At 40.6% G+C, this 12039-nt stretch overlaps 1 protein-coding gene across 1 annotated transcript in view; it reads right to left on the bottom strand.

The window, feature by feature from the left end:
• PSD (pleckstrin and Sec7 domain containing) overlaps window positions 1–12039 on the bottom strand; it is a 325502-nt gene that overhangs the window by 100588 nt on the left and 212875 nt on the right. The window contains 1 exon segment of the mRNA XM_053692857.1: window positions 3024–3067. Coding sequence (XP_053548832.1) covers window positions 3024–3067 — 44 coding nt within the window.

Here is a 12039-nt window from a genome sequence, read left to right as displayed (position 1 = left end):
CTACCCTCCATAAGAGACGAAAACAAACTTCTGACACTTCTCTGCCAATCTCCTGGGATGAAAGGCAAAGAATGACTGGGGGATGAGGGAAGTGGGAGGAGTATTTAAGCCTTTGGCTGGGGTGTCTTGGCCTCCTCCTGGTGGCCAGGTTCTTATTTCCCAAAAGTAATGAATGCAGCTGTGGACTCTTTATTTATGAAGAAAATACACAACCACAGGAATTCACCTATTTATCTCTGTAAATACATAAAAACGCTCACACAGATATACACACAAACACACACATACTCAACCACAGGAATTCACCTATTTAACTTTGTAAATAGCTAAAACGCTCACACAGTTATACACATTATCAAACAGATATACACAACCACAGGAATTTACCTTTTTATATCTGTAAATGCATAAATACACGCACACAGATAAACACACACATACACAACCACAGGAATTCACTTACTTATCTCTGTAAATACATAAAAACACTCACACAGATATACACACAAACACACACAACCACAGGAATTCACCTATTTATCTATGTAAATACCTAAAAACACTCACACAGTTATACACATTATCACACATACACAACCACATGAATTCACCCATTTTTCTCTGTAAATACATCAAAACGCTCACACAGCTATACACACAAACACAACCACAGGAATTCACCTATTTATGTTTGTAAATACCTAAAAACGCTCACACAGTTATACACATTATGACACAGATATACACAACCACAGGAATTCACCTATTTATCTCTGTAAATACATAAAACCGCTCACACAGATATACACACAAACACACACAACCACAGGAATTCACCTATTTATCTATGTAAATACCTAAAAACACTCACACAGTTATACACATTATCACACAAACACAACCACAGGAATTCACCTATTTATGTTTGTAAATACCTAAAAACGCTCACACAGTTATACACATTATGACACAGATATACACAACCACAGGAATTCACCTATTTATCTCTGTAAATACATAAACACACACACAGATATACACACAAAGTAAACACACATAACCATACACAGCCACTTGTCTCCCCATATCAATATACATGTTCAAGCAGATATACCATACGCACACATGCACGCACTCACACACACACACACACAAAACATGCCTATGCACAAACACATACACACAAAAAACATGCATATACACACACATGCACAAACACATACACAAAAAACATGCATATACACAAACACATACACAAACACACAAAAAACATGCATATACACACACATGCACAAACACATACACAAACACACAAAAACATGCACATACATACACATGCACAAACACATACACAAACACAAAAAACATGTATATACACATACATGCACAAACACACAAAAACATGCATATACACACACATGCACAAACACAGACACAAAAAACATGCATATACACACACATGCACAAACACACAAAAAACATCCATATACACACACATACACAAACACAAAAACATGCATATAAACACACATGCACAAACACATAAAAACATGCATATACACACATGCACAAACACACAAAAACATGCATACACACAAAAACATGCATACACACATGCACAAACACATACACAATGACACAAAAACATGCATATACACACACATGCACAAACACAAGCACACAAAAACATGCATATACACACACATGCACAAACACAAACACACAAAAACATGCATATACACACACATGCACAAACACACAAAAACATGTATACACACAAAAACATGCATATACACACACATGCACAAACAGATACACAATGACACAAAAACATGCAAATACACACACATGCACAAACACAATGACACAAAAACATGCATATACACACACATGCACAAACACATACACAATGACACAAAAACATGCAACTACACACACACATACACAATGACACAAAAACATGCAACTACACACACACATACACAATGACACAAAAACATGCATATACACAAACACAAAAACATAAACATGTGTATACACACACATGCACACAAATACACACAAAAACAGAATACATGCACACATACAATCTCATGTACATACAGGTGCTCACATGCATTTATTTTATTGCAATCATCTCTAACACAGCAAGCCTCATCCCTTGTACACAGTACACGCTCTATTTATGTGTGATAAGGACCTGGGGGCCAAAACACTGATGACTTGGTACATGGCCATGTATGTATATTTTAATAAAAAGAAGAAACATCACACAACTCATATGTGATCTTCTGACTTGCCATATTTTTAGGATCCATAAGCATAATTACAGCATACTACTGTACTGCCTGTCACCACTTCTGTCCACTTCATATCCATATTAGTAAAGGGTTTTCTGCACATGTGATATGATAAAAAGAATTATACAAGTACAATCACAATATGATGGCTAATATTGCCCCTCCTCACGCGCTTCTTACGCTCTGCTCAATACATTCTCCTCTCCATTCCTTGCAGCTGTCAGTTAACCTCCCGACACTGTAACGAAGTGCTAGGTGCATAGTCACTTAAAGTCACAACTAGACTGGCACTACCTGTCACTGTCAATAGGCACATTTCACAAGACACGTAGAATTATATAACCATGTAAGGCAGAGTGCATAAACATCATATAGGCATGGGGGCCCTGAAATGGGCGACGGGAACCCCTGAAATTGTATTCTTTATATCCAAGCTCAGTCACCACCTGAATCAGTCTATTAATGCAAGAAATCCACAGAATGACGACGTACAGCTCACGTGTACCACAAGTAACTTAACTGCTATACCTGTTGCTATTGACGTTTTGTTTAGTGCATTTTATGTTTTACCTCTCACAGAAACAATGTCTGCATGCACCCATGTATGTAGGTGTCACCAATAACAAGAAAACAAGGCGCTGAGATTAGCATCATGATGTATTAGCCATGTCACAAACAGCAGAGATTATCACATAAACGATCTGTACAAAATGTGCTACTTACATTGTCCACTGTAACTTCTCGTTCTTAATGGAGCTGTATAACGCCTTGAAGAAAATAGAAGGAAAAAGCTGAGTTTTAATGTCACATACAGACTTGATCTTTTACATATAAAGACAAAATGATATACTTTGTTCCACATTGACCCCCTCTCAAGCACATTAGAGCAATTTATTGTGCATGGTTATGTCCCTTTAAGCAAATCAAGGTCCCCATAATAATTGAAAAGCTGTATGAATGTCTGGTTGATTAAAATTAGGTACCTGCATGAAAAACGATGGCATTAATGGAGTCATTTCAAAATTTACACTGACAATCTTGGTGTTTCCATTGGCTTTCACAGGCACGAAAGTTATAACTAGCCAATGGCAAACAACAAAATTATCTTAAATTATATTAAAGTGGGAAAACTGGGTGAAAATAAGAGTGAGAGTGGAAATATTGAAAGATGAATAGGTGAGGTAGAGTGAGAGGGTCAGTCAGAGGGAATGAAAGAGGGAGACACTAGAGAGTGATAGAAGGAAAGATCGGGGGTGACAGAGGGAGACACTGGGGGGTGATAGAGGGAGATACCGGAGGAAGTGATAGAGGGAGATGCCAGGGGAGATACGGGAGGGAGTGATAGAGGGAGAGACCAGGGGAGACACCAGAGGGAGTGATAGAGGGAGAGACCAGAGGAGACACCGGAGGGAGTGATAGAGGGAGAGGCCAGGGGAGATACCAGAGGGAGTGATAGAGGGAGAGACCAGGGGAGACACCGGAGGGAGTGATAGAGGGAGAGACCAGAGGAGACACCGGAGGGAGTGATAGAGGGAGAGGCCAGAGGAGACACCAGAGGGAGTGATAGAGGGAGAGACCAGGGGAGACACCAGAGGGAGTGATAGAGGGAGAGACCAGAGGAGACACCGGAGGGAGTGATAGAGGGAGAGGCCAGGGGAGATACCAGAGGGAGTGATAGAGGGAGAGACCAGGGGAGACACCGGAGGGACTGATAGAGGGAGAGACCAGAGGAGACACCGGAGGGAGTGATAGAGGGAGAGGCCAGGGGAGATACCGGAGGGAGTGATAGAGGGAGAGACCAGAGGAGACACCGGAGGGAGTGATAGAGGGAGAGGCCAGGGGAGATACCAGAGGGAGTGATAGAGGGAGAGACCAGGGGAGATACCGGAGGGAGTGATAGAGGGAGATGCCAGGGGAGATACCGGAGGGAGTGATAGAGGGAGAGGCCAGGGGAGATACCGGAGGGAGTGATAGAGGGAGAGGCCAGGGGAGATACCGGAGGGAGTGATAGAGGGAGATGCCAGGGGAGATACCGGAGGGAGTGATAGAGGGAGAGGCCAGGGGAGATACCGGAGGGAGTGATAGAGGGAGAGGCCAGGGGAGATACCGGAGGGAGTGATAGAGGGAGAGACCAGGGGAGACACCAGAGGGAGTGATAGAGGAAGAGACCAGGGGAGACACCAGAGGGAGTGATAGAGGGAGAGGCCAGGGGAGACACCAGAGGGAGTGATAGAGGAAGAGACCAGGGGAGACACCAGAGGGAGTGATAGAGGGAGAGGCCAGAGGAGACACCAGAGGGAGTGATAGAGGAAGAGACCAGGGGAGACACCAGAGGGAGTGATAGAGGGAGAGGCCAGGGGAGACACCAGAGGGAGTGATAGAGGGAGAGACCAGGGGAGACACCGGAAGGAGTGAGAGAGGGAGATGCCAGGGGAGACACCAGAGGGAGTGATAGAGGGAGAGAGCAGGGGAGACACCAGAGGGAGTGATAGAGCGAGAGGCCAGAGGAGACACCGGAGGGAGTAATAGAGGGAGAGACCAGAGGAGACACCGGAGGGAGTGATAGAGGGAGAGGCCAGGGGAGACACCGGAAGGAGTGAGAGAGGGAGATGCCAGGGGAGACACCAGAGGGAGTGATAGAGGGAGAGACCAGGGGAGACACCGGAGGAAGTGATAGAGGGAGAGACCAGGGGAGACACCAGAGGGAGTGATAGAGGGAGAGACCAGGGGAGACACCGGAGGGAGTGATAGAGGGAGAGACCAGAGGAGACACCAGAGGGAGTGATAGAGAGAGAGACCAGAGGAGACACCGGAGGGAGTGATAGAGGGAGAGACCAGAGGAGATACTGGAGGGAGTGATAGAGGGAGAGACCAGGGGAGACACCAGAGGGAGTGATAGAGGGAGATGCCAAGGGAGATACCGGAGGGAGTGATAGAGGGAGAGACCAGAGGAGACACCAGAGGGAGTGATAGAGGGAGAGACTAGAGGAGACACTGGAGGGAGTGATAGAGGGAGAGGCCGGAGAAGTTACAGAGTGATATATAGAGAGAGAAAGGGTGATGAGAAACAGGAGTGAATCTAAGGATAAAGTGAGCAGAGATAGTAGTGTGTGCGAATAAACAAACAGGAAGCATGAATCACTGTATAGTATAGGATAGGTAGAAAGGAAAGAACCACAAATTGTGCAAAATAAAAATGGGAAATAAAAGGAAAAAAAGAAAAGCAAGACACCTAAATATTGTAGTAAAATAAGTAATACATAGATATATACATATATACCAAAAAGGTTACTCTGGGGCAGGGAAGAGTTGAAGAGCAAAAATAATTCAACTCCAAAGTCAACATTCAAGATCCTCCAACAAGGTCCATAACAAACATACAGCTCCCCGACAGATTACAAACCCTGTAAAGCATGCAGTAAAACTAACCATTACATTACTGATTAGGTGGGCTGTAATTAACAGTTTAAAGGGACACTGGCAGAGAGATTAGTTAAAGGGACAGTCTAGGCCAAAATAAACGTTCATGATTCAGATAGAGCATGTAATTTTAAACAATTTTCCAATTTACTTTTATCACCAATTTTGCTTTGTTCTCTTGGTATTCTTAGTTGAAAGCTTAGCCTAGGAGGTTCATATGCTAATTTCTTAGACCTTGAAGGTCACCTCTTTTCAGAATGCATTTTAACAGTTTTTAACAACTAGAGGGTGTTAGTTCACGTATTTCATATAGATAACACTGTGCTCGTGCACGTGAAGTTATCTGGGAGCAGGCACTGCAAGTCTGTCAAAAGAACTGAAATAAAAGGGCAGTCTGCAGAGGCTTAGATACAAGATAATCACAGAGGTTAAAAGTATATTAATATAACTGTGTTGGTTATGCAAAACTGGGGAATGGGTAATAAAGGGATTATCTATCTTTTAAAACAATAAAAATTCTGGTGTAGACTGTCCCTTTAAATGCCATGAGATAGGTCATTCCTATCTATATTAGTGCATGGCTAATGTTTTGTGCATTTTAATAATGATATGACCAGTTTTAATCTCACATTGATTGTCCTATGATTGTGATAATTCAGTATTGAGCTGTGTATCTGAGAGTGATCACACAGGAGCCTAATGATGGAGTGACAGGTGCCTATCGAACAGGAAGATACCCTAAAACATTTATATAAGATTATAAGATGAGTTCTGACATGAATAAATGAAGAGTTCTATTTCACATTTTATTGATGATATGAAATTTAAACAGAAGGTAAACATTAGCGAGATGTAATCCACCAGACTGTATTTCTTTAAAGGAACATCAAACTCATGCACATGAAAAATACAAAATTTAAAAATATATTTTTACAAGCAAGAAATGTTAGGTTAATTTAGATTTTCAGAAAGCACATTTGTGAGCAGAACTGGCCCGCTAGAACCTCACTGGCTGGTAAAGGCAACTCCAACAGGTCTTTTGGTGGATAATGACACACGTCACAAACATAAAAAAAAAAGTTTCTTCTTCAGCAGAGAACCCATTTTGCAAAAAAAATATCAAACATTTTAAGACACCCTTTTAGAAGCAAGACAGAAGAAACTAATCACTATAGTCATTCAAATATTATTGCAACATGCTAGATGCTGTTATTTCAGATGGGTGACATAAAATGTTTATTATTTGTGTTCCTTTAAAGGGGATTTAAGCAGTAAATAAACGCCAGATGTAATGATGTATTTTAAGCAACGATTAGCCTGAGAATAATATGCACAAGTATTTTTTATTAATTATGTTTGTTGTTTAAATATTGTAGATATAAGTGTAAAGTTTAAGTTTCAATAAAGTAATGGGCACCTCCATATTCAAAACTAGGGTATCTCTCCTGCTGAGGGCAGTCAGATATAAATACAGTAATAAAATAGCAATAAAAGAAAAGGCGTAAACAAGGTTGTGTGGATATTAGATTGTTAAAGGGGCAGTCAACACCAGAATTTTTGTTGTTTTAAAAGATAATCCCTTAATTACCAATTCCTGAGTTTTGCATAACCAACACAGTTATAATTATATACGTTTTACCTCTGTAATTACATTGTATCTAAGCCTCAGCAGATTGCCCCCTTATTTCAGTTCTTTTGACAGACTTGCATTTTAGCCAATCAGAGCTGTCTCCATAGTAAATTCACGTGCATGAGCTCAATGTTATCTATATGAAACACGTGAACTAATGCCCTCTAGTGGTGAAAAACTATCAAAATGCATTTAGATTAGAGGCGGCCTTCAAGGTCTAAGAAATTTGCATATGAACCTCCTAGGTTTAGCTTTCAACTAAGAATACCAAGGGAACAAAGCAAAATTGGTGATAAAAGTAAATAGTAAAGTTGTTTAAAATGACATGCCCTATTTAAAACATGAAAGTTTATTTTGGACTTGACTGTCCCTTTAAATTAACACAGCCTTGTTTGCACACTTTCTTTTATTGCCTGTTTTATATCTGTCTCTAACTGCCCTTAATAGAAGAGAGAGACACTTTAGGTGGCAATTACTTTATAAAACCTCAGTGGAATTGAGAAAACTAATGATTTTCAAGCTAAATTAAAGGAAAATGGGGCAAAATAAATAAATAAATAGGTGTATTGCAAAGATGTTTTTTTCTACACATAATTAAACATTTTATATTACAATCTTCAACTTTAAAGGGATAATAAACCCAATGTTTTTCTTCCATGATCCAGATAGAGCAGCAATTTTAAGCAACTTTCTAATTTAATCCTATTATCAATTTTTTCTTCATTCTCTTGCTATCTTTATTTAAAAAGCAGGAATGTAAAGCTTAGGAGCCGTCCCATTTTTGTTTCAGAACCTGGGTTATGCTTGCTTATTGGTGGCTAAAGGTAGCCACCAATAAGCAAGCAATATCCAGACTGCTATAATGGGCCGGCTTCTAAGCTTTACATTCCTGCTTTTTAAATAAAGATAGCAAGAGAACAAAGACAAATTGATAAAAGGATTACATTAGAAAGTTGCTTAATATTGCTGCTGTATCTGAATCATAAAAGAAGTAAAAATGTGGGTTTAGTGTCCCTTTAAGCAAGGGAGGAACAGCTGTCACTGAAAACAAATACAATACTTGAAGCTAAAACGTGAGTGAAACTAACGGCTAACAAATCGTGAGCCCTTTTCTTTCTGAGATAAAACATTACGTCTTTGTCTTTCAGTTTGGATATTAAGCTGCCTCGGTATATCACGCTCTCTGAACAATTACAGACCACACAATGGGGGTAATTTGATAAAATGCCATTGTTGTTGGCACAGTGATATTTCTCCTTGTGTTGGTATCACACATATGCTTTCTTCACTGAACAATAAATAGTTCTGCGTCTGTTTGTCTGAGACACGTGACATTGTTCTACCTGCCGCATTTTATAATAGCTCTAGAGAAAGAGTCGAGGCTGCTGAACAGTGGGTAGAAATGCTCCGTGGAGCCTTATCTACAGCGTCGCTAAGCAACTTCTTCCATCTGACGCAACACATAATGGCCTGATATTTTTATCATTTAGTTATAATGCAATGTATTCTCACGCCGACCTTCATAAACACCAGAGCGTTACTGTGCACCTTAAGGCTCCGCAAAATCTCCTCAGCCGCAACTCCTCAAGTGCTAATTTTACAGATTAACAAGTATCTTTCATATCTTTTTACTGACCCAAAGCATTGAGGTACCGTCCTAATACTGAACCTGGCTCCTGCTTTTTCCGGACCTATTTAAAGGGACAGTCTAGCTAAAATTGTATTTTCATGATTCAGATAGGGCGTGCAATTTTAAACAACTTTCCAATTTACTTTTATTATCAAATTTGCTTTGTTCTCTTGGTATTTTTTGTTGAAAGCTAAACCTAGTTAGGCTCATAAACTGATTTCAAACCACTTGAAGCCACCTCTTATCTCAGTGCATTTTGACAGTTGTTCACATCTAGACTGCACTAGTTCATATGTACCATATAGATAACATTGTGCTCACTCCTGTGGAGTTATTTTTGAGTCAGCACTGATTGGCTAAAATACATGTCTGTCAAAAGAACTGAGATAGGGGGTAGTCAGCAGATGCTTAGATACAAGGTAATCACATAGGTAAAACGTATTAATATAGCAGTGCTGGTTATGCAAAACTGGGGAATGGGAAATAAAGGGATTATCTATCTTTTTAAACAATAAAAATCATGCAAAATGAAGATGCTATAATGTGTGAGTGCACTTTATTTGTGCACTGTTGCTTGTGTTTAACCAAAGGGGTTAAATTCATAATGTCAGCACCTGAGCAGCAATGATCCCATCAGGTGAGACAATGACAAGAGGCATAAATGTGGCAGCCACCAATCAGCAGCCAGCTCCCAGTAGTGCATTGCTGCTTCTGAACTTACCAAGGTATGCTTTTCAACAAAGGATACAAACAAACTAAGTACATGTGATAATGGAAGTGTATTATAAAGGCTGTTAAAATTGCTGCTCTGCATGAACCATGAAAGTTTTAACATCATTAAATCTTGAAGGGTACTGCACACACTATTTAAAGAGACATGCAGCCCTTAAAATATCTATGATGTATATAAAATGAAATTTATGCCTATCTGATAAATTTATTTATTTCTTGGCACGGTGAGTCCACGGATCATCAACAATTACTGTTGGGAATATCACTCCCGGCAAGCAGGAGGAGGCAAAGAGCACCACAGCAAAGCTGTTAACTATCACTCCCCTACCCACAATCCCCCAGTCATTCGACCAAAGGGAAAGGAGAAAAAAAAGTAACACAAGGTGCAGAGGTGCCTGATGTTTATATAAAAAGAAACTGTCTAAATACAGGGCGGGCCATGGACTCACCATGTCAAGAAAGAAATACATTTATCAGGTAAGCATAAATTTCGTTTTCTTTCTAATGACACAGTGAGTCCACGGATCATCTAATTACTATTGGGAATCCATACCCAAGCCAGAGGACACAGATGATAAGGGAGTGACAATACAGGAACCTAAACAGAAGGCACCACTGCTTGAAAAACCTTTCTCCCAAAAAAAGCCTCAGCCGAGGCAAAAGTATCGAATTTATAGAATTTGGAAAAAGTGTGCAAAGATAACCAAGTTGCAGCCTTTCAAATCTGTTCCACAGAAGCTTCATAGCCCTTGTGGAATGAGCTGTGATTTTCTCAGGAGGCTGCTGTCCAGCAGTCTCATATGCCAAGCAAATAACGCTCTTCAGTCAAAGGGAAAGTGAAGTAGCCGTAACTTTCTGACCCTTGCGTTTCCCTGAAAAGCAAACAAACAATGCAGAAGACTGACGAAAGTCCTTAGTTGCCTGCAAATAAAATTTTAGTGCTTGCACAACATCCAGATTATGCAACAAGCGTTCTTTGTGAGAAGAAGGATTAGGACACAAAGAAGGTACAATGATTTCCTGATTAATGTTCTTGACCGAAACAACCATGGGCAGGAAAACAAACTTAGTACGCAGAACCACCTTATCAGAGTGAAATATAAGATGAATCACACTGTAAATCAGAGAGTTCAGAAAATCTCTGAGCAGAGGAAATAGCAACAAGAAACAAAACTTTCCAAGATAACATCTTAATATCTAAAGAATGCATAGGCTCAAACGAAGCCTGTTGTAAAACTTTAAAAACAAGGTTAAGACTCTATGGAGAAGTAACAGGTTTAAACACAGGCCAAATTCTAACCAAGGCCTGACAAAACTATTGCAAGTCTGGAACATCCGCCAAGCTCTTATGTAACAAAATAGACTGCCAAAATCTGACCCTTTAGAGTACTTGCTGACAAACCCTTCTCCAGACCATCCTGGAGAAAGGACAAAATCCTAGGAATCCTTACTCTACTCCAAGAGTATCCTTTAGATTCACACCAATACAAGTATTTACACCAGATCTTATGGTAAATCCTGCGAGTCACAGGCTTACGAGCCTGAATCAAGGTCTCAATAACCGACTCTGAAAATCCATGCTTAGATAAAACTAAGCGTTCAATCTCCAACCAGCCAGCTTCATAGAAATGAGGTTTGGATGAAGGAAGGGACCCTGCGGGAGCAAGTACCCTGGCAGACATGATCCTGAGAAAGCCACCACGGAAGAGAGTCTATTGATGGCTGATCTAGATCTATACGTGGAGACAGGTCCATATAGTCCCCGTTCCATTGTCTGAGTTTGCATAACTGCAGAGGTCTGAGATGGAACCGAGCAAACGGAATGATGTCCATGGAAGCCACCATCAGACCGATTACCTCCATACATTGAGCCACTGACGGCCATGGAGCGGACTGACGGGCAAGACAAGAGTTGAAAATCTTTATTTTTCTGATTTCTGTCAGAAAAATCTTCATTAACAGGGAGTCTATTATGGTCCCCAAAAATACAACCCTTGTAGCTGAAACCAGATAACTTTTTTCCCCGATTCACCTTCCATCCATGGGATTGAAGAAAAGACAACAAGATCTCTGTATGAGATTCTGCTTCTTGAAAAGATGGCGCCTGAACCAGAATGTCGTACAGATAAGGTGCCACTGCAATGCCCCGAGATCAAAGCACAGCTAAAAGAGCCCCCAGAACCTTTGAAAAAAAATTGGGAGCTGTGGCAAGGCCGAATGGAAGGGCCACGAACTGGAAATGATTGTCCAAAAAAGCGAATCTCAGAAACTTGTGATGGTCCCTGTAAATGGGAACATGAAGGCATGCATCATCTTGAAGGATGGCA

This window comes from Bombina bombina, chromosome 9, assembly GCF_027579735.1.
Source record: "Bombina bombina isolate aBomBom1 chromosome 9, aBomBom1.pri, whole genome shotgun sequence".
NCBI classification, from domain to species: Eukaryota; Metazoa; Chordata; class Amphibia; order Anura; family Bombinatoridae; genus Bombina; species Bombina bombina.
The sequence above is the reverse complement of the archived record's forward strand: the minus strand, read 5'-3'. Positions and strand labels throughout refer to the sequence as shown.